The sequence below is a fragment of the Symphalangus syndactylus genome, chromosome 13, assembly GCF_028878055.3.
Source record: "Symphalangus syndactylus isolate Jambi chromosome 13, NHGRI_mSymSyn1-v2.1_pri, whole genome shotgun sequence".
NCBI lineage: Eukaryota > Metazoa > Chordata > Mammalia > Primates > Hylobatidae > Symphalangus > Symphalangus syndactylus.
The window spans coordinates 111,949,099-111,973,296 of NC_072435.2; the positions used below are offsets into that span (position 1 = coordinate 111,949,099).

The window sequence follows — 24,198 nt, forward strand, 5'->3', positions numbered from 1 at the left end:
TGACTTAATATGCACATGCAATGATGTTAAACTTCATTTGTTCTAAAAAAATTACAAACTGAAATAAGTTACTACATACTGCACATCCCTAATTCAAAAATCCAAAATGCTCCAAAATCAAAACTTTTTGCATGCCAACACGACACTCAAAGGAAATTCCAAATTTTAGATTTTCAGAGTAGGGATGATCAACCAGTATAATGCAAATATGCCCAAATCTGAAAAAATCCAAACTCCAAAACACTTGTGGTTCCAAGCATTTTAGATAAAAGATTCACAACATGTACTACACACCACAAGGATGGCTGAAATTTTTTAAAATTCATTGTACTACATGCTGCAAGAATGCAGAGCAATTAGAACTCCTATAAAACTCATGGGATATTAAATGATACAAACATTTTTTGCAAGTTTGGCAGTTCTTTATAAAGTGAAACTCCTAGTTATTTACAGAAATAAAAACATATGTCCCACACAAAAAGCAGTACATTGATTTTCACAGCCAACAGCAAATTGTGGCATATCCAAAAAAGAGACTACTATTTAGCAAAAAAAAAAAAAAACCTACTTAAGCAATAATATGAAACCAGAAATAAGGATTACATACTATATGATTCCATTTATTAAAAATTCTAGAAAGGGCAAAATGATTCTACAGTAACAGCAGATTAGTAGTTGCCTGGAGGGGACAAAGGCTGAGGGGTAAGGGGGAGACCCTGACTGCAAAAGGACATGTATGAACTTTTTTGCATCATAAAAATGTTCTCGGGGCCGGGCGCGGTGGCTCACGCTTGTAATCCCAGCACTTTGGGAGGCCGAGGCGGGCGGATCACGAGGTCAGGAGATCGAGACCACGGTGAAACCCCGTCTCTACTAAAAATACAAAAAATTAGCCGGGCGTGGTGGCGGGCGCCTGTAGTCCCAGCTACTCGGAGAGGCTGAGGCAGGAGAATGGCGTGAACCCGGGAGGTGGAGCTTGCAGTGAGCCGAGACTGCGCCACTGCACTCCAGCCTGGGCGACAGAGCGAGACTCCGTCTCAAAAAAAAAAAAAAAAAAAAAAAAAATGTTCTCTATTTTGATTTCAGTGGTTTCACAGATGTACACATTTGTCAAACTTATGAAACCGTACACTTAAAGTGAGTATATTTTATTGGATGTAAAGTATACCTCAATAAATATAATAAAAAATGTATGTATTAATGGGAAGAATCCATGTAAACAATCTCTCAAAGGAAACAAACTACTTTTTTTTTTTTTTTTGAGATGGAATCTTGCTCTGTCGCCAGGCTGGAGTGCAGTGGATTGATCTCAGCTCACTGCAACCTCCGCCTCCTGGGTTCAAGCGATTCTCCCGCCTCAGCCTCCAGAGTAGCTGGGACTACAGAAGTGCGCCACGTTTGCCCAGCTAATTTTTGTATTTTTAGTAGAGACAAGGTTTCACCATGTTGGCCAAGATGGTCTCAATCTCTTGACCGCCCACCTTGGCTTCCCAAAGTGCTGGGATTACAGGCGAGCCACCATGCCCAGCCCGAAACAAACTACTTTTAGTAAAACCAAAGTATCGTCTTGCACATCTCCTGTTAAGTGTAAATCTTTTAGAAAGTATACACAATATTTTCAAATAAATTATTTTCATGTCTGACTACTTCAGGACACTGGTTAAATGATTTGTATTTGTTAACCTTAACTATAAGAGAATTCTTGTGAAATTTCTGGGAATTGAACTATTTAATGAAGTTCATTAGTGATATTAAGATGGTTTGCTTCTCAGCTGCAGTAACAGACTATAAACAGAAACGTATATTATTTATGAGGCAGGCACTGTCTACACAAACATGAATGGCTCCTTCCCCCATAGTAACATACACTTTACACTGCTGTGGATAACAACATGCCCACTTAAAGAATTACATCTCCCAGCCTCCCTGAAGTTAAGTAAGGCCTTGAAGTATGGCCAGAAGTGTTATAGGCAACTTCCTGCAGGTTTCCTTAAAGGATGGTGTCCTTCCCACATTTCCACCTCCTCCTAACCTAGAATGCAACCTTGATGACTGGAGTCTGAATAGCCATCTTGAACTATATGCTACTAATGGCATAAACTAAGAACAGTGTAGTAACAAGACAGAAAGAGCCCAGATCCCTTGATAACCAAATCAGTTGTAAAATGCATGCCTCCAAGCTGCCTGTACAGAAAAAGAGATTACTTTTTAAGCTATTTGTCTATTTTTAAATAAGCATATGATTGTGATACTAAATCATTTTGATATTTTAATAACTGGCTTTTACTTTTAAAAAAACTAGAAGACTTTTATCGAGGTGATCATTTTTATTTTTTAGATCACATGGTTATGTAGGTTTTTTAACCTTGCCCCAGTCATCAATCAAAACAATAAACTACCTTTATAATTTTTCATTTTCCAAATGATTCCTCAATTTGGAACAGTCTAAGAGAAAAAAAAAAAAACTATTTCCCTATCTCTGGGAAGAAACTATAGGCTGTATATTACTCCATTAATCTCTGATGAAACTTTAAAAAAATGTAAACTGTATTATCACTCCATTAATCTCAGACAAATCTATATGCTCCAGTGATTTCTACCTTAGCACTTGTACTAAATTATATGGTCTACACTGTTAACTTTTAAAAGGCTCAAAAAAGAAAGAGACCAATAATGTTTGGAATAGCTAGGAGGAGCTTCACTGAAGTCCTAAAAGAATTTAGATAGAAGAAAGAAAAACATAAAATACAAATGTACTACTGGTTAAAAGTTCAGGCTCTGAATCAAGAGATTCAGCTCCTGTGTGACCTTGGAAAAGCTACTTAAATTTCTTGCTTCAGTTTTCTTATCTGAAAAATGAGAATAGTAGAATCTACCTCAAAAGGACCTTGTGAGCATGAGAAAATGCATGTAGCTGGTAGTTAAGCAGTGCGAGGCCTGCAGCAAGCACTCTTTACAAACAGCAAAAGCTCTGAGGTGAGAACGTGTAAAGGTCTGACTTGAAATACAGATTCCTTTTAGTGAGTGGTTGGAAACTTTATTATAAAAAGAAAAAGAACGGCCGGATGCCATAGCCCACACCTGTAATCCCAGCACTTTGGGAGGCCGAGGTGGGCGGACCACCTCAGATCAGGAGTTCGAGACCAGCCTGGCCAACACGGTGAAACCTCCGTCTCTACTAAAAATACAAAAATTAGCCTGGCATGGTGGCACGCACTTGTAGTCCCAGCTACGTAGGAGGCTGAGGTGGGAGAATCACTTGAACCCGGGAGGCAGAGGTTGCACTGAGCGAGATTACGCCACTGCACTCCAGCCTGGGCGACAGAGCGAGACTCCATCTCAGGAAAAAAAAAAAACAACGAAAGGCTTTTTAGAGATTAAACACTTGAAAAATAAACTCACAGAAGAAATCTGGATACCCATACAGATGAAAAGATGCTCATAATCTCACGAGAAATCCAAAAATTGAAAATTTAAATATTGAGGGTTTTTTTTTTTTTGCAGAGGCAGAAGTTAAAATGAGTAAGTTCCATTACAGGCAGGGACAGAAAAAAATAGGCATTATATATTATCCATAGAAATGTAATCTGACACATCTTTTTAAACTGTTTATGGCTATAACTTTCCAATTTTAATGTATAACTGTACTACACAGCAAAAAATTGAAAGAATCTTAACGTTTCTCATAGTTGATGGTTAAACAAACAATAGTACATCCATCTTATGAAACAGGATATAACTGCTCAAAAACATAATAAAAATGAGTAAACTACATCTAAATTTACTGACATAAAAATACTTGAAGACAATGTTAAGCGGAAAAAGCACACCGCAGGAAAAGGTGGAGAATTATTTCTTATCTGTAATTTTTTTAAGTACAAATCTGTCCATCACCAACAGAATGCATAAACTGGGAGAACTACAACTGTAGAATTGTGGGAACGTAACATTAAAGGCAGTTTGCAAAAGAATATGATTCAATATTAAAAGTCCAAAAACATGTAAAAGTATACATATAAATACATATGTGATTAAAACTTTAAAAATTAAAGAATGATACACATGAAATTGAAGTAAGAGTTACTTCAAAAGGGAGAGAAAAGAGAATGGGAGAGGAAGAGCACAGACAGGACTCCATAAATGGTGAAAAGTTCTTTCTCTTAAACTGGGTATTAGGTACATGGGTGTTCACTGTACCATGAATCTTTCTACCTTATGTGTGATTTACACATGCTCTTCTTATCTATTCAATATCTAATAAAACAATTTTGACACATACAAAAGCAAGAAAAAAAATCTGGAATAATACAAATTAAACCTCTGGAAGTTACCTTCCTGAAGGTGAGGGGAGGGATCTTTCATGTTTTGTGTTAGACACTTCCATACTGTTTGAAGCTCACACTAATTACATAAAATTGTATTAAATTTTTAAAAGAAATTACTTTTCCACTAAAATTGTAATTATGAAAATTATAAGCACATGCGAAATATGTTAGTGAGTACAGCTGAATAAAGAATTCTATCTACACTGTGACTACATCTATGTACAAAAATGTGCACATTAACAAGAACAGAAGAAGAATTGGGGTAAATCTGATCTAATGGAGCGGCTGGAACACGGGCAAATGTTTTACAGTTTTCATTTCTTGGAAGTTGTATTTCTTGGAAATATTTTGTATTTCATTAGTACTACCTCACTTGGAGAGAAAGTAAAGAAAAATGACAACTGCAGGAAAGCCAACTCTTTACCTTCAGGGTAGCCAAGTGAAAGAAAAACCTCCCCACATATGAAGGCTGAATTAATTTACAGCCAATCTACAATGGATAGTACACGCTGTGCCAGTAAGTGCACTCAAAACGACTGGAAAGGGTCCCCACCACACCAAGGAGATTACATCAAAACGTTCTGAAGTGCCTATGCCCATTTTAGCGCTTAACTGAGCACTGGTGATGCACATAAAAGTCCAACAGATGGGGTTGCACTCCTGAACACAAGGAGCCCAGGAATGTGCTGAAAAAAAGGAAAAGGGGGTATGGAGAGAGAGGCGTGGAACGAGGAAGGAAAAATGTCTCCAACATGTGAGGCAAAAATACAACATGGCATAATAATTACGCTCTCAATAACAAAAAAAAAAAAATTGTGCACTCAGAAAGCTAAGTGCCAAAGAAACAAAGAATAGAATGATAGGAACAAAAATTTGAAAGAAATCAAAATCAAAATAAGGAATAAATACCAATGATAAACACTGGTTTGTGGTCTCTATAAATGCCCCCGCTATTCTAGCCACTGGTTCCCCAAATCTGGCCATTTCCACAAAGGCATGAAGGAAAACAGGGGGAATGTCTATTTCACCCTCTTAGCAAAAATATCACTGATTTGAAATTAATATAAACAAAACCTTCATGTAAAAAATTAAACAAGAATATCCCAAAGCGATCTGCAGGAGGAAAATGCATCTGCTTTCTGAGCTTACCACTATTAAAAGTAGATGCTCTAGGTAACAAAGGCTGATACAGAGCCAACTGCTGTTAGGTTACCCTTCCCCTGCCTACCTTTTCTTTCTTCCTATTAGGACTTTTCCATGCCCATTTCTTATAACTAAACTTGCATGAATCTTCCCCTGCCAAAATTCACACCTCCAATCACTACCGTCTCCACCCACGACCTGCCAAAGGCCCCACTCTACCAATCGCAGCAGACTTGCCTTCTCCTATCTTCCCCACCTTTTTTCTCTGCCCCCCTTCCCTTATAAAACCTACTCTCATTGTCTAAAATATTTTCTGTAGGCCGGGCATGGTGGCTCATGCCTGTAATCCCAGCACTTTGGGACGCCAAGGCAAGTGGATCACTTCAGGTCAAGAGTTCAAGACCAGCGTGGGCAACACAGTGAAACCCCGCGTCTCTACAAAAATACGAAAATTAGCCGGGCATGGTCGTGGGTGCCTGTAGTCCCAGCTACTCAGGAGGCTGAGGCGGAAGAATCACTTGAACCTGGGAGGCGGAGGTTGCAATGAGCCGAGATTGTGCCACTGTACTCCAGCCTGGGCAACACAGACTCGGTCTCAAAAAAAAAAAAAAAAAAAAAACCTCTGGAAACAGGCAGATTATAAATGCCAACGTTTGTTTTCACTTTCTTTTCACCACTCCCTGCTTTAAAACTTTGATTGCTGTAGAGTTTAACAGCAAGAACCCAGGCTCAGTGAATACTTTCTTATATACAGACTTGTGATCAAAGCTTAAGTCTACTGCTTAACAACTTCTGCAGATAGATGTTGCCAACTGTTCCTCCCCGTTTTGTATACACAAGAATGCAAATGCCATAAAACCAAGAACATCTATTTATCACTTGATTCCTGTTCTATGGCATATTTATAATTGATCACCAAAGCCTGTCAACTCTACCTCCAAAATATTACTCGATCCATTTCCTTCTCTCCATTCCTACTGCCCCTGCATTATTTCTCACACCTAGACTGTTCTAAGAGCTTCTTCCTGCCTTTGGTTTTTTCTCTATGACAATCCATACTCCACAGGGCCCACATGGGTTTTCTCTCTAAAACATAAATCTGATCATGCCATTATCCTCTTTAAAACAGTTCAGGCATTCCTCTGTGCATACAGAATTAACTCCCAACTCCTTCATGTCCTTCAATCTGGCCATCAATCATTACATTATCTTCTACCTATTAAAAAATAGGTATTAAATAAAAGGTAAATTTAATAAAAGAGAATATTTGCAATGATGTCTAAAAATGTTGTATGGTCTATTATTGTAGTATTTACATAATTATTTATATAACTAAAAAATCATTCATCTCCGTCATATAATATTACCACCAAACTCAAACTTTTACAAATGGCTGAAGCGTTATGTTCACATAACATATTAAAACTAGACTGGGCTGTTTTACTTATTTCTATTTTCGATTCCAAAATTAAAATATAAGATAGATTACAAGGAATCTAAATCAATAGATATTTTCTAAAATGGGCGTTAACATATATAACTAAATTTCTCACAGCTTTCTGGAAATTGTTCAAGTCAGCTCTGTGGGTTCTTAACAGCATATCACACCTACCATATGAGAAAGTTGGGCAACAAAATCAAAGTTACTTTAGAAGATAAACGCCTACCTTAGTGAGTCCCACTTGTTTTTCCATCTGGAATATTCCTTGAGTTTACCATATAAACCACTAACACAAGCTATTCGTCTTAACATTCATTAGAAAAGTTTCCTAGAATAGGTAATTCTTCTACTTCAAATCAAATTTATACAATTTACTAAAGCCAGCTTATTAGCTTATATACAACAAACTATGGATTCTCATGAAAATCATTCCACTGTTTAATTAAATGTTATAGGATCTTGCAGATTCAAGAATAGCACCATCTGTCTGGGTTGCAAAGCTCAGTTTCACAACCTTATCACCAGATAGCAACAAAATATCATTTTCATACAAATCTCTCTCAAGTAATTTATAGACAACTAATGAATGTAGTCTATTTGGGATCATGAAACCTGATTCAATCTGTGCAGATGATTACACTTTGCAGGTTAAAGTGACATACATTGAAAACTGTGTTTTTAGTAACTTAAATGTTAGTTAAGAACTTGTATCTCAGGAGGCAAATATTTGTGCTTTTTAGTTGCTAAGATGAAGATTCATGCTCTGATATAAATTCTAAATGCTAAACGGCTCAGGTGTCATAAATCTGAAAATTTCTAAAGTACCTTTTCTTATTTGTTTAGAATAACTATTATGTAGCTAAATTTTCCTAAAATATCTATAGCTCTAGGATTACATCACAACACTTTCTGATAGGATTTCCATTCTCTTGTATTATGTAAAAAAACTAAAAAAGAATTATAAATTAAACTATGTAATCTGAAGACCAAAAAAAGTAAAACTGACTGAGAAAAGGTCTAAAAATCTCATTATATTTCTGAATTGAAAAACAGAAATAATACTTGCCACTGCAACTTGTAATCTAAACAACTAGTAGAGACATCCCTACTACAGGTAAAGGGTCCTCTGCACTTCCTCCCACACTAACTATTCAGGCAGACTACTATAAAGTATAATTCTAAATTCTATTGTGCTAATCTCCAACTGTGGAAGAAATTACTGAGACAATATGTGTGGGCTAGCTACTAGCTATCTTACTAGGCAGTCTCCAATGAATAAGGCAACCCAAGTGGTCAAAGGTAAGAAGTTGGGTATCACACAAACCAAACTTCAGTTTAAACCTTAAGAGATTATCTCAACAGGATACATTTATTTATTTATCCCAAGGCTCTAAAATGAGCCTCAATTTGATGTCTGACTCTTGCTAGTCAGACAGAGAGAAGACACAACATAGAATTCTACTCTACCCTTAGGATAATTTGCCTTGATCCTCAAAAAGCAAAAATACCACCACCACTTAATTGGTCCCAATATCCTGTCTTGCCAATCAACGGATTGCTAAACCCACCTCCACTGAAGCTGTATGAAAACAAAGTACATTGAACCGCTAGACTGAGAACCTGAGAAGGCAGAGGTTCAAGCAAGGCTGGAATTCCTGGCATACATCCACAACGTATGTACGCCAATATACCCAAAATGGAGCTTTCCCTGGGCTTTCACTCATCAGCAGCAAGGCTCTCATCAGAAGGGTACTAAACTGTTAACTCTCAGGCGCAGTTTAGAGCAAAAAGCAGAACTAAAATAATAAACTGCAAAGAGAGAAGACACTGACTAAAGAGGCAAATCTTAAAATAAGATTTTCCGGGGCAGCCAACTAAACTGTCTCTAAAAGCAATTCCAAAGGAAAAGTACAAAAAAATTTATAAACAATGGCAACATTATTTGATCCATTTCAAGGGGGCCTACTTTGAACAATACTTCTCATTTCAGCAGATATGTGTCAGTTCTGATATGTCTAGTTCAAAATCAGTTTTATACTTGCGAAACTGTAAAACTCTTTAAAACCTTTAAAGGAAGGTAACAAAAATAAAATGATTGCTGCAATCAACTAACAAAATGGAAAATTTCTAGCTAAAATTTTTAATAATTGATTTTGTTTATTTGGGCTCAAGCTCACTACTTTTAATCCTTGAACTCAAAAAACACTCAAGTTATAAGATTGAGATTGTTTCCCACTTCCTTCACACTTATTCCTTTCTTAGATCATCACATCTTGTATTTCTAAGAGGTGTCTTAATCTTTTCTAGCACTAACACTACCGGCTGGGTTTTTGATAACCATCCTCCAGCCAGGCTTGTTTTATCAACTTTCCTTGTATCTTCCATCTTTCCTTCTGTCTTTCCACTATTGTTGCTCCAAAGTCGACAAACACAGATCTACCTTTCAGGCTCTTACCCTCCCCTACTCCCCCATTCCTGCTTGCTTCACAATCAACCTTCTGAATCAAACTTAAAAGTAAGCTGCACACAATGGTGCACGCCTGAAGTTCCAGCTACTCCAGAGGCTGAGGCAAGAGGATTACTTGAGTCCCGGAGTTCAAGTCCAGCCTGGGTAACACAGCAAGATCCCACTGCCCATCCAACCCCCATCTCTAGAATGATTAGACAGACAGATAGAACTGAAAAGTGTCTGTACTGGCTTATCTTGCCATTCATTCATTCCTCAACCCACTTATCTGAGATTCTACTCTCAACAGTCAAATACAATTATTTGAACTACCAAGCTGCCCAAATAGCAAATCTTCCCTCTCTTTCACTCCTTACACCTCTCTCCTTCAAGGTTCACCACGATTGTCTCTGAAAATCACCATTATTTCATTTCTTTACTTTTATGTCAGAGAAAGCAAATTAGATTGTCTATTTAAAGCACATATAACCCATACCTTCACAACTTAAAAGCCTAGGCTTCATGAGAAGTAATCCTAAACCAAAATCGAATTTGTTTTCAATGCACAGAATTTAAACAATGAAGGGTTACACAGTTCAACAATTCTAATTTGTCTGTGTAAGAGAGCAGTCCTAGAAAGGCTTTTAAACACATTATTAAATGTAATACCATTTAACACACTTGTTTTTCCTCAATTCACTTCTCATAATAGTTTCTATATCGTCTTGGATTATCTCCCATTTTAGTTTCATATCCCATCTGCTCATTTAAGATTCACGTCTGTCCAGTTTCTGAAATATTTGTCACTTTAGTCATTAGCATTTTGCGTAATATAGCACTTTTTTAAAGTTCAGAACTGATTTTAGAAAACGGAAAATTATTTTAACATCATTTCTTAATCTAAATTGGCCTGCCCACACTTCAAATTTTCCACCTAATAAAAATTCAATTTCAATAAGTCTTTGTACTGTTTTTTAAAAGAAAGCCAAGAACCAGGACCATAAATTAGAAGTGTTCTCCTACATACCACCTCAATAAAGATCCTCAAGAATAAAGACTAAGAATTGTCAAGGTTCCAAAGAATGCCCTTCCCCTTCTTCTCTAGCAAGCTACATCCATCCATTCCTTCAACATCCAGTTTTATAACTCCCCTTTCGGGTTTCTCTGGCTACAAAGTATTATCAGATATTATGTATAGGTCCATGTCACTCTCCCTCTGCAGAAATTAAATAGTGCATGCAGATCTTTTTTCCGCATTCAGTCTAGCCCTTTTGTTAACCCAAGCTAGATTTTAATAATTTCTGATGTACATTATTCCAAAATACATGTCTCAAATTTCTCAAACATGGCATACAAAACATTAACATTTCTAAGTATTTGTTTACTGGCTACCCCATCCAATCTCAGCCCTAATACCCTTTTCATCTCATTGGATCTCAGAAGTCCTCATTCAGCAAACGTAACAGCCAGCAGAAAGCTTGTCTCCAGGGCTGAGTGAAGGAGGAGAGGAAAGAGGAGGGAAGTGCTAAAATGCAAAGAAATACAGCATCTTTTCCTGATGACATCACAGAACCTGCCACTAGTATCAGCAAAGAGAAAGCAGCAGTGGGTGCCCACAAGCAGGGAAAGGAAAACCTGCCTTCAAAACTGCTGCTCTTCCCACAGGGCGCCATCCTCACCTCTCCACACTCTTCCACACAGCAATCCTCTCCTTGGCCTAGAAGAGTGGCTATAGCTCCCACTGCCTGCAGCAGAGAAGTGTCTGCTCTGACTGCCAGGACTGTTAAGTCAGTTTCAGAAAAGGTGCTCCTGACAATCTACATGAGAACACTAAGTGTAAGTTTATTCCCATAAAAATGCTGCCATAAATAGCATTTGAGTTTTATAACACACCTAATTAAGTACAATATACAAGGTAAATAGGCTAACCATCATTTGTAGCAAGAGAAAGGAGTTTTTTCGTGAAAACAAACTTACAAATTAACTTTTTCTAATACTTTAGAACACAGGAGACCACCTACATGTAAAATTCTAAACCTCTAGATACAACTTAAAACACTATTCATATTCAACATGACTAATACAAACGCTACAGATTTGTGGGAGGGCTTTCCTTCCTTCAACAAGGCTAAACAATATTTTTAGATACTGCCACATTATTAAACAGAAAATAGAAATTAGCCAGTAGCTGAGTTCTCTCTGTTCAAAACACAGTAAGGGTTGTGACATGCGTGTCAAACTAAAACATGATTTAGTCTTTAAGAAGAAAAATATATTTATTAAGTACTATTCCTGACATTCCCTGAGACAAATCTCAAAATGTTAATAGAACTGCTATTTAAAGTTCAAAGAGCACTCCAGAGCTGCCAAGGAATTAATAGCTTAAACTACCAAATAAGAGCCACAGTTCAATTCCCAATCTCAGCCAGCTATAGCTCAGAGTTGGTACAGCAAAATCACCCAGCGCATTAAAGGCACACCATGCAACTGTGAATCATATATGGTTGTAACGAAAAACTGTTAAAAACTAAAGATGAATTTCAAGTTTTTCTTCTCAATCTTGGCTTATTTATGAGGAAAGACAGAAGAACAATTTAATCCTCTGCTCCCTAGAAAAAAACACAAACACAACATAAACGCCATACTTAAAACAAGTCATTTTACCATTTCAATGTCCTGGTTAACTGCCTTGGGCTACTCTATAACTTTAGTTGTAATTTACTAAAGGTCTTTTCCTATTAAAGAACATCATCTAGTCATCCAAAGTGCTTTCCTTAAAAGGTACTCAAAATGATTTTTCACGCCTCCTGCCCTCCAAATTAACACCAAGTTTACAGGAGAAACTGAGGCACAGAACTATTACGTGATCAAGCTGGCGAGTCACTAGTAAAAATGTTTAATACAACTCAAGTTTCCCTACTACCAGTTTATTTCCCATTTTACTGGGCTCATAGAAAATAATCTTTTGAACGTTGAACAAAAGCCCTGCTATACAGCTTAAAGAATGAAAGTAAAGGAATTCTGGATCAAGCCCCCAAACAAAATCCCCAGAAGGCTCAAAAATCTATAGGTTGTCTACTATGTTACAGAAAATCTAAATACTAAATGAATTCCTATTCCTTTGAGGAGTAAGAACATGTCTCATGATCAGTTGGAATTGTCTTTAATAAGGAATTTCTAGACTTCATCTAAAATATTACCAAGCCACAGTACATAAAGTCTAGATAAAATATATTCAGAACACAGATTTAATCATCAAAATAAGCTGAAATAAAAACAGCATACTTGTGATCAAGACCCAAATGGTCAGTAAGAGCTCCCTTGAGGAATGGAGAATAATCGTCCAGGAATTCAATCACTTAACAGATAGTTAATGAGCACCTAGCAAAGATGATTTCGACAGGGTCACTCTCCTGCAGAAGCTCATCTGATTTTCAGAGGTACACAGAGGGAGGTACATATCAGGAGCCAGGGTAACTAGTTCTGCCTGTGGTAGTGAGAGGAGGTAACATTTGAACTTAAGTAGGATTGTGCCAGGCTTATACGCAGGCACAAATACTAGGAGCTACTTCCAAATGTTCCAGAGTTAGATATATGCATGTTTTTCCTTATTTCTCTTTAAGACATGAAAATTCAATAGTCAGAATTGTCAACATAAAATGTTTTGCCAAACCAACTATACTCTTTTGAATACCTTATTAGCGCTCATATTAAGTTCAGATAGATTTAATCATCCTTCTTACTTAATAATACTGAAATAGGAGGAAGCCTCCTGTATTATACTCAAAAATACTTCCTCATACTCACACCTGTAATCCCAGTACTTTGGGAGGCCAAGGCGGGAGGATCATTTGAGGCCAGGAGTTTGAAACCGCCTGAGCAACATAGTGAGACCCTATCTCCCCTGCCCCCAGCAAAAAAAAAAACAAACTTCTTCATAAATTTGTCAATGTTCTTTAAGGGAGAAAAAAAAAGATCACAATAATTCTTATTCAGTTTAATATCCTTTTAGATTACCAATTTTTGAAATTTCTACTCAATATCATAAAACTTGTTTACAATTACATATTTTATTTGAAACAAGTCTGTTACTCCAATTTAATTTTAATATCAAATGTCTTAAATACATTCAACTCAGTGACTTAATACAAATTAAGACTTATTAAGTAAAAAGATCTAATGAAGACTTAAATATTTTCCTGCTTTATCTTCTATCAATTTTTTTTTCCCCATCAACTTTTATTTTAAATTCTGGGGTACATGTGCAGGTTTTGTTACATAGGTAACCATGTGCCATGGTGATTCGCTGCACAGATTAACCCATCACCTAGGTTTTTTGTTGTTGTTTTTTGTTTTGTTTTGTTTGAGACAGTCTCGCTCTGTCGCCAGGCTGGAGTGCAGTGGAGCAATCTCAGCTCACGGAAACCTCCAGCTCCCTAGTTCAAGCAATTCTGTCTCAGCCTCCCGAGTGGCTGGGATTACAGGCACACACCACCACGCCCAGCTACTTTTTGTATTTTTAGTAGAGACAAGGTTTCACCACGTTGGCCAGGATGGTCTCGATCTCCTGACCTCCTGATCGGCCAGCCTCGACCTCCCAAAGTGCTGGGATTACAGGCCTGAGCACCGCACCGCAACGGCCTATCATCTAGGTATTAAGCCCAGCATCCATTAACTATTCTTCCTGATGCTCTCCCTCCTCCCCACCCCCCCAATCTACTTTTAAAGTTAGAGCCACAAATTTAAACTATGCAAAAAAAAAAAAAAAAAAAAAAAGACACAAATGAAATTTTGATGCAATCAACTCAAGAGGATCCTTTAACAGTAATGGAGGCGGGGAGCAGCGGCTCACGCCTATAATCCCAACATCTGGGGAGGCTGAGGTGGGAGGACTGCTTGAACTCACTGCACTCCAGCCTGAGTGACACAGGGAGACTGTCTCAAAAACAAAACAAAACAAAACAGACAAAAAAGAAAAGCAGTAATGGAATTTTACTATACTGAAAAACAGTACAAAATGTAGAAAGCTGTCAGCCAAGGCTCTGCGCTATTTCAAAGTAGTAGAAATACAGTTTTAATTAGATTCCACACCACAATTCATCTAGAATGAGAAATAAACACTCAGAAATATACACAGTAAACCAGAGTATGGAAATGCCAATGAAATAACATTTTGCCTTGGACACAACTGACTCTCCTGTCACCTAGAAAGAGGTCAATGAAAAAATACAAGGCATTTTTCTTTTTTTTTCAAACTAGAATCAAAATATATTCTAAAAAACACTTTATTAACTTAAAAAAAGGAGGACAACTCTACTCCAACAAAGATAACTAAAACATGCTAATATAAATGCAAGAAAAACAGGAGTTCCTAAAGGAGGATCATTACAGCCAATATGTGAGGATAAAATCTATTCTATACCACAGATAATTTTTTTTTTTTTTTTTTTGAGACAGAGTCTCGCTCTGTCGCCAGGCTGGAGTGCAGTGGCGCCATCTCGGCTCACTGAAACCTCTGCCTCCTGGAATGAAGCGATTCCCCTGCCTCAGCCTCCCAAGTAGCTGGGATTACAGACGCGCACCACCACACCCAGCTGATTTTTTTCTATTTTTAGTAGAGACGGGGTTTCACCATGTTGGCCAGGATGGTCTCAATCTCCTGACCTCGTGATCCGCCCGCCTTGGCCTCCCCACAAAGTGATGGGATTACAGGCTTGAGCCACCACGCCCAGCTAGATAATCTTAAAGTTCAGTAATAGAAAAATAGTTTAAAATTCGTGTTCCTTTACTCCATTGTTTTATCAACTAAAGCAAAGACAGAAAACGCTGATGTACATAAGTGACTCCATACTAAACAAAAATTGGGCAAGCATACATACTTCATTCATGCAAATGAGTCTGAATTTGGAATTCGTTTATGTTAATATTTACTAAGATTAATGAAATATCATCTCCCCTATGTAATGAAGTGAATTCCGGAACACAACAAAGCTAACACCTTTAAATCTTTCAAATAAACAATGAAAGTATATACTATAAAAGAAAATTATCAGCTGGGCGCGGTGGCTCAAGCCTGTAATCCCAGCACTTTGGAGGGCCGAGGCGGGCGGATCACAAGGTCAAGAGATAGAGACCATCCTGGCCAACATGGTGAAACCCCATCTCTACTAAAAAATACAAAAATTAGCTGGGCATAGTGGCACGCGCCTGTAGTCCCAGCTACTCGGGAGGCTGAGGCAGGAAAATCGCTTGAGCCCGGGAGGCGGAGGTTGCAGCGAGGCGACTTCGCACCACTGCACTCCAGCCTGGAGACAGAGCGAGACTCCATCGGACGGACGGAAGGAAGGAAGGAAGGAAGGAAGAAAATTATCTGAACAAGCTCAGAAAGAAGTTAAATGACTCAAGAGGGGGAAAAATGTCCTACATTCCAAGAACACATACAAATACTGATTCGCTAATTCTGAAACTCTAAGAGAGTCCTATGAAACGAATACGTGTGTGTGCGCGTGCTACCATATTATACAGACTTTTAGGCTACCTAACTACCTCACTTTGAAATACATTAAATGTAATTTCTTAAAATAGAAATGTTATGACAGGCCAGGTGCGGTGGCTCACGCCTGTAATCCCAGCACTTTGGGAGGCCGAGGCGGGCAGATCACGAGGTCAGGAGATCGAGACCATCCTGGCTAACACGGTGAAACCGCGTTTCTACTAAAAATACAAAAAAAAAATTAGCCAGGCATGGTGGCGGGCACCTGTAGTTCCAGCTACTCGGGAGGCTGAGGCAGCAGGATGGCGTGAACCTGGGAGGCGGAGCTTGCAGTGAGCCGCGATCGCGCCACTGCACGCCAGCCTGGGCCACAGAGCAAGACTCCATCTCAAAAAAAAAAAAAAAAAAAAAAAAAAAGAAACGTTACAACGAAACAGAAATTCTGGTGGCCAACATCACACAACAGTTTGTAAAGCAGATCTGCACAAAACACATCTGAAATAAATGACACTAATAACAACGTTGCATGTATTTTTTTCATTTCTACAGTTGCAATGCACAGTTCAATAATAATAGTAATACCTAATATTCAACCATACTACTAATTCTCATAAAATTTGTCTAATCTCGCTAACTGGTTAGCTCCTGTGAAATAAATGTATCATTCACTTCCAAAAACACACACACACACACACACACAAATCAGTACTCCTACTACTAGCTTTAAAGAAAGGGAACATTGTTATTATTGTTATTTTCTTCAATCAAAAATAAGTCGAATGTTCAAAAAAAAACCTACTCTTTGATTCAAAGTTGAGAGACAGCTGAATTAACTGTTCATAAAAAATTAACAATTTTTCTGTTGTCTAACAGTTTCTCATTTTATAAATATGTAAATGGTAATATTTACATATTTTCATTGAGATAAGAGTTTCATCTCAATTTTAAATTATTAGGCAAAAATAATTATGGAACAAAATTAACTTGGTTATCACAATTTATAGCACTAGTACAAACTGGTGAGAGAGATCTCTGGAAGTGTTAAGGAATACAATTAAAAACCAGGCTGGCCGGGCGCGGTGGCTCACGCCTGTAATCCCAGCACTTTGGGAAGCCGAGGCAGGCGGATCACAAGGTCAGGAGTTCCAGACCAGCCTGACCAACATGGCAAAACCCCATTTCTACTAAAAACACAAATACATTAGACAGGCATGGTGGCAGGCGCCTGTAATCCCAGCTGCTGGGAGGCTGAGGCAAGAGAATCCCTTGAACCCGGGAGTTGAATGTTGCAGTGAGCTGAGACTTCGCCACTGCACTCCAGCCTGGGTGACAGAGTGGGACTCCAGTCTCAAAAAAAAAAACCAAAACAAAAAAAAAAATAAAATGATAAGCTATATAAGCACCTGGCATAAACTCAATAAAAACATACTATCCTAAACGCACCCCCTTGCCCATTCTTCTCACAAAGAATAGGCCCTATCTAATTTCTTCCCAATGAGTACTTCAAGCAACATCCACAGCAAAATATTTGTAGCATACAGGCCTAAGGTACATTATTGTCTCTTTAAAATTATGAACTCATCACACGTACAAATGGCTCTTTAAAACGGTCCAGTAAACTGCTACACTATGCCTTAAATTGCTGTCTATTATGTACTTAAAAATATTTACTAGCAATTGGAGGTTAATATGGCAACTATTACCGGGTGGCAATTATTGCTATTAAAAATATATAAATACTGTAACACCATGTGCTACTAACAACAAAATGCTAAACCGAAAACATACATTAACAAATTGTAAATATTTTCATTACAGAAAATGACAGCCAGGCGCAGTGGCTCATGCCTGTAATCCCAGCACTTTGGGAGGCCGAGGCAGGTGGATCACCTAAGGTCGGGAGTTCGAGACCAGCCTGACCAACATGAAGAAACCCTGTCTCTACTAAAAATACAAAATTAGCCGGGCGTGGTGGCGCATGCCTGTAATCCCAGGTATTCGGGAGGCTGAGGGAGGAGAATCGCTAGAACCTGGGAGGCAGAGGTTGCGGTGAACTGAGATGGCACCTTTGCACTCCAGCCTGAGCAACAAGGTGAAACTCCGTCTCAAAAACATAAAAAATAAAAACAAAGAAAATGAACCATCATAGAAAAAAATGCTTTAAACATAAATTATAAAATCACAATGAACTGGTACAAAAAAATACCTTGTGTATTTTGGTACTTTGAAAATTAGAGAAATCATTCCCTTTTCCTAATTTCCATTTCATAGTCCACCCTATTTTGTTCTAGCGCAAAAAAAAAAAAATAATAATTTTAGAGTTTCTACATTTACAACTATCTTCCCTTTCTGCAAAAAAAAACCCCTTAAGACAAAAAGAAAGTAGGTCAACAATAGATTATCTTAAAAACTTCAAATACAGAATTAATGGTCTTCAATAGGAATTACGTACTAACGGGTGTACGAGTGTCTCAATTCAGCAAGAATTTGAGATTATTACCCAATTATCCATAGTCAGGAAGATTCTAAGCAAATAAAACATGAAAGTGGACCATAAATATCTAAGAATTAGAGATCACTGCCTCATATCGAAGAGAACATATTTAAATCTAGTTAAAGGGCACAAAATCACTTTCTCCATATTAACTCAATCGAGAAAAATAAATATCTACTTAACATCCAGAAATTACATCTTCTCACAAGAATGAGTTCACATACCATAGGGTGCACTGTTACACTTTTCAAAAAGGCAGATTTAACACACTTAACTGAATGATTAACTGAGTGAATATATAAAAAGTCACCCAGAAATGTGATGGACAGCATAAGAAAATAGTTTTGAGTCAGAAAGGCACAGCCAGGCATGCACTTCATGCAGCAGCTACAAGTCTCACAGCAGTTAGAATAAGAAACTCATACAATGACCCATATCATATATACACAATGGCATTTTTCACACGTTAGGAAAAGGGAATGGATGCTGAAAATTTAAAGAAATTAATATGTATAGCTATGTGCCCAGGAGAGTACGAATTTGTTAATTCCATGCAGTAAAAAATCAGAAAATAAGTAAAAGACTAGCAGAAATCTTAAAGTGTCTCATTGACTGCACAATCAACTTTTGGTAAGCCATAATGAACACCTCAAGGTAATGGAAACTGGGTGGGTATTACCATGGTAAAGAACTTTAATCTCTTATTTCAATCTAACTAATGAGAGTATCTAGGTAAATTCTTTATAAATACTTTTCTCTGCAAAAAAAAAAAAAAAAAAAAAACCCTGCAGGCCAAAAGAAAAAAATGCATGCTATTATTAAACCATAAAGCGTTCTTATAAAAAACATGATTTTGAACAAGGGATTACATCTCCTTCAGAAATAACTATGATATACAATGTACTTTGGGCAACATATTTTTAATATTCCAGGTTGCTGCTGCTGTATAGCATTTTCAAAAAAAAAAATCTCAATTTGGAATCAGAAAAATGTACAAGTCAGCAGTTTCATTAATTTAGATTTCCTCAATAGCACCTTATCCACACTCCATGTACAAGAGAACGAAGACATTCTACGTTCCTTTAAAAAAAAATCAACTAAGCATTACTATGGTTCTCTAGTTCGAAGTTGCTACTTAAAAAATAATTCTTTTTAAAAAAGCATATTCAAAAATCAATCCCTTGGTTTAAAGAGGTTTAGGGGAGAAATATCGCAAACACAAACCTTTAGTTAGTTATCAAAGTACAGAATCCTCTCCTACAAAATTGCTTCTCCAAAAGAATCTCAAGCATTTTATCTCTGTAACGTTATCATCCTTACTTAAGCTTTTTTTAAAAAAAAAAAAAAAGACAAAAGAAATGATATACCCTAAAGACTGGCTATACATATACTTTCATTTGTCTACAGAATCCGTATATACACAGCCATTACCAGTCAGCATAATATATGATAATTTGGGAGATCGCTCTACTTGGTTATTTTAATTACCTGTAAGTGTCAATGTGGTCACCAGTAACCACACAAAAATCATTTTAAATGCCCCTTGATCAGTATGTTTGCTAATCTATGAAAGTCCCTGAACCTGACTGACTCTAAATGATAAGACTGAGGAGGGAAAAAGAAGAGGCAAAAGGGGGTTTTACTCCCACACACCAAAAAATCAAGGGAAAATTATCATAATACTAAGAGAAAGAATTCCAACTTATAAATGAATTTTAAGACTAAATATCTGGATTAAAATATTTCATTTAAAAAAATTTACCTGATTTTACTAGAGTGAGAGCAAGGATACTATGTCTTTGTAGGTAAAAATCACATGTGTCGATTTTTTGGTCTGCATTGTAACACATTTAATAAAGTAACACTTTCATTTGAAAAGTTGGCAAGAATTTGCATTTCTCCATTAGTCTCATAGCAAAAAGGCATCTATGCCACCCATAATTAAATGTAACTAATTACAATTTGAACACTAAATTATTTATCCAGTGTAAACAAGGATTAAGAGGGAAATAATGCTTCTATCTACAGCGGGGGTTACAGAAAATAATTTCCAAAATGCATGCTCTCCAAAAGGGACTCACCATCCCCTAAAAAAAAAACAGGGTACACAACTTAAAATAAGTTGGGTGTTTTTAAGGCTAAATTAAATAAACCGTTCAGCCAATTTTCCAATTATATTCTACGCTTGAAACGTAATTGCCTTACATCTGTTTACAAATCTTTGCTCAATATTTAAACAAATTCGTACTCTCCTGGGCACATAGCTATACATACAGTGACTCATGCACAAAGCACATATTTAAAGACCACGCACTGCAATTATTAGCCTAAACGCCAGGTTTAACAACGTGAATGTTTTCAGAGGTAGGTAATACGACCCAATAAAAAGCAAAGATGGCATTTACCACCAAATGTCACTGCCACCGCCAGGAAAAGAGTTGCTGGAGCCCTATACATTTTTAATTTCGATGAATCTAGACGCCGTCGGCGGGTGCCAGGCTTCCACGAGAACAATTGACACCCTAACTGCTTCAAGATTAAGGCAGGCGATTCAAATCCGAAGAAAAGTTGTCAATTATCAGACAGAGAGCGAGAGAGGCGAAGGCAGATAAAAGCGATGTTATCAAACCGACCAGCTTGTTGCTTTTGTGTGTGTGTGTGTGTGTGTGTGTGTGTGTGTGTGTGTGTGTGTATTCGTTGTTAGGATAGAGAAAACAGTTTTTAAAAGACACAGGAGGAGAGAAAGAAGAAAAAGCTTTCTCCACCTTCCGTCGGCTCGGTGCAATGGCTTTACGGCTCTCCAGCGTAGTAAGCCCCGAGAGGCAGGCGGCTGTCGATGTTTACAATCGCGGGAGCTTCGGGTGCAAGAGTCCTTTCCTGACACAATCGCATTCAATCAACTATTTTAGGGCGAAATTGCAGGTGTCATTATGGAATTTAAAAAAATTCAAAATGCAGGCGGGCGGGCAGGCAGCCGATCCGACAACGGGAGAAGAGGTTGCCGATCGGAGGCGCGGCAGCACAAGGCAAAGCCTTCCACATTTACGGGGGGAAAAAAGGGGGGAAAGGGGAGGAGAAGGGGAGTGCGATTGCAACAGAGGGTGGGCGTTCGAAGTGCGACCCAGAATCCGCAGCTCCGAGACTTCCACATGCAAATTCCACGCCGAGCGCCGCGCTCACAAACGATTTTTAAAGAGCCAAATAAACACTGGATGGGATCCAAGGCGAGAGAGAGACGATCCAAAAGGGGGAGAATCGGCGAGAGGCGAACGGCGGGGAGACGCGAGGGAGGGGCGAAGTCCCGGCGGCGGGAGGAGAAAGTTGGTCGGCGGCGGAGGTCGGGGACCCCCCCCTTCCCCGGCACAGCCCCCTCCCCGCAGCCCAGCTACTCACCAGCGAAAAGAGGTTGGAGTGACAATCCTCCAGGCTCGCCCCGTTCGCCACCCAGTTCGCTGCCGCAGTCATGATCCTCCGCGAGCCCGGCCGCCAGAGAGGGGCATGTCGGAGCGAGGCGTCCGAGGCGAGGCCGGGCCGGGCGGCGGCGCCTCACCGGGGAGCGCGGGGCGGCCGGGCCGCCGCCGCCGCCGGGGGAGGGCGCGAGGGCCGGCGGGCAGGCGGGAGGCGCCGCGGCGACGCCGCGCCGGGGGCGGCGGGCCCGGGCTGGCGGGGGGGTCCGCGGCGGCCGCGCGGCTCCTTCCTGCTCGGGCGGCGGCGGCGGCTGCGGCGGTTTCGGCGGCGGCGGGGGGCGCTGTCCGTGCGGCCCGGCGCCCTCCCCGCCTCTCAGGGCCGCCGCTGCCTCCCGGGCCGGCGCTGCGGGCCGGCCGCCGCCTCCGCCTTCCCTGCTCCTCAGCCGCCGCCGCCGCCGCTGCTGCCGCTGCCGCCGCCTTGTTTATCTCCAGCCACCGACTCCCCCTCGGCCCCCGCCGGCGCGCGAGGGGAGGCGAGCCCCGGAGCCGCCGCCGCCGCCTCGGAGCCGCCGCCGCCGCGGAGCGCGAACTCGCGAAGGGGGGGGTGCGGACGAAGCCAGCGGGCGACCCCGGCAGCCGAGCGACGTCCCCTCCTTCCTCTTCCTCCCCCACCCCCCCCTCCTCCCCAGTCAGCCTCGCTTCTCCTCCCTCCCCGGGCTCGCTTGCTCTGACAGCAATGGCGGCCGCCGACCGCGGCTCGGCCCGCCATTGGCTGGCGCCTGGTCACGTGACGGGCGCCGGCCGCGCGGGGGGAGCGAGGGGCGGGCGGGGGAGGGGTCCGGAGTGGTGGCGGCGGCGGCGGCTCGCGGGAGGCGCTGCTGAGCCGAGCGCGGCCGGGTTCTCGGGCCGGGAAGAGGGAGAGAGGGTGGCGGAGAGGGAGAGAAAGAAGTGCGGGCGGCCGGGCTTCCCGGCGGGCGGCGGACTGCCGGCCCTTGGCTGCCGTGGGCTGCCCCTCGTGGCCGCCCCGCCCCCTCGCGGTGCACTGATCGTGGCGGGGCGGGACCGTGGGTCCCGGGCACGCCCGTGGTGGCCGCGGAGGAGGGCGCAGGACCCCCGGCCTGTGCCCTCGCAGCCCAGGTCGGCTGGCGTGGCGCGGCGGCCGCGATGTGAGCCACGCAGCCGGTCCGAGTGCTCTGGTGAGTGTGTCCTCGGAGGCTCGCGCTGCCGTCCGCCTTTTACAGAGGAGAAAACTGAAGCACAAAGGGATTAAGTCACTTGCCCGAGGTCGCACACTTGGGGAGAGGAGTTATGATTCGAACCCGCGCACAGTGAAGCCAAGCTCTTGGACAAGGTTTCACAGGCTTCGCCCAGGGATATTCATGGCTGCCATAGAGGGAGCGCGTACTGTGTTCCAGGCACTGTGCGTTTAATGCAGAAATGTTTATTGAGCCCTTACTCCTAGTTTACTGTGTGCACTCATTCATTCATTCATTCATTACATAAATGTTTCCTGAGCTCCTGCTGTGTGCCAGAATCTGTTATAACTTCCAGGCACTGTGCTAAGGCTGTGTTGGGAGCAGACCCTTTCTCCTGGCGTCATTCATTCAATAACCAACATTTCCTGAGAGTATATGGCCTGGGAATCCGGAGGAGTGCTGCTATGAAGAGAGGCTCTCCCAGTCCTCAAGAAACGGATCCCCGAAAAGGAGGAGGAGAAAACAATGTCTTCACTAATAAGCCTCCAAACATGGAACAGCCAGCTGTTTCAGGTAGATTAAACTAAGCTAAAAGAGGAAGAGTCGATGGCTGGCACAGTGGCTCACGCCGGTAATCCTAGCCGAGGTTTAAGACCAGCCTGAGCAATGTGGCAAGACCCCCCGTCACGACAAAAAAAAAAAAAAAAAATACAAAAATTAGCCAGGCGTAGTATGGCATGTGCCTGTAGCCCTAGCTACTAGAGAGGCTGAGGTGGGAGGATAACTTGAGCCCTGGAGGCAGAGGCTGCAGAGAGCCCCGTGAGCCGAGATCGCATCACGGTACTCCAGCCTGAGTGACAGAGAGAGGCCCTGTCTCAAAAAAAAAAAAAAAAATAGAGGAAGAGTAGAAAGCAGGGAAGAGATGAGAGTGTATAATAAAAGGAGAGAAGTCTTAAACACGTGAACTGAGTTTTGGAACTACCACAAATACTGCTAAAGCAAAACTCATGAGCAACATGTTATAATGTGTATTATCATGCAACATATTGTTACAATAAATGTCCTTACCTACATTATTTCACATAATCCGCAGAACAACCACCCAAAGTAGATATTGTTATTATTCTTAGGCTGTAATTAGGTAAAACTCAGAGGTGTGCAGTGACATCTCCAATCTCTCAGTTAGTGCATGGCTCAAACCCAGGTCCATCTGACTCCAGAGCCCAAGCATGAATTCAAGAGGCTCCTTAGAA

At 40.6% G+C, this 24,198-nt stretch overlaps 1 protein-coding gene across 2 annotated transcripts in view; it reads right to left on the reverse strand.

Moving 5' to 3' along the window:
- The window catches only part of MED13L (mediator complex subunit 13L), a 327,929-nt gene extending 305,991 nt beyond the window's left edge, over window positions 1-21,938 (reverse strand). For both annotated transcript variants that reach the window (XM_055236713.2, XM_055236712.2), the window contains exon 1: window positions 21,736-21,938. In XM_055236713.2, coding sequence (XP_055092688.1) covers window positions 21,736-21,807 — 72 coding nt within the window. In that variant the 5' untranslated portion in view covers window positions 21,808-21,938. The remainder of the gene's footprint in view (window positions 1-21,735) is intronic.
- Between the last annotated feature and the right edge of the window lie 2,260 nt (window positions 21,939-24,198).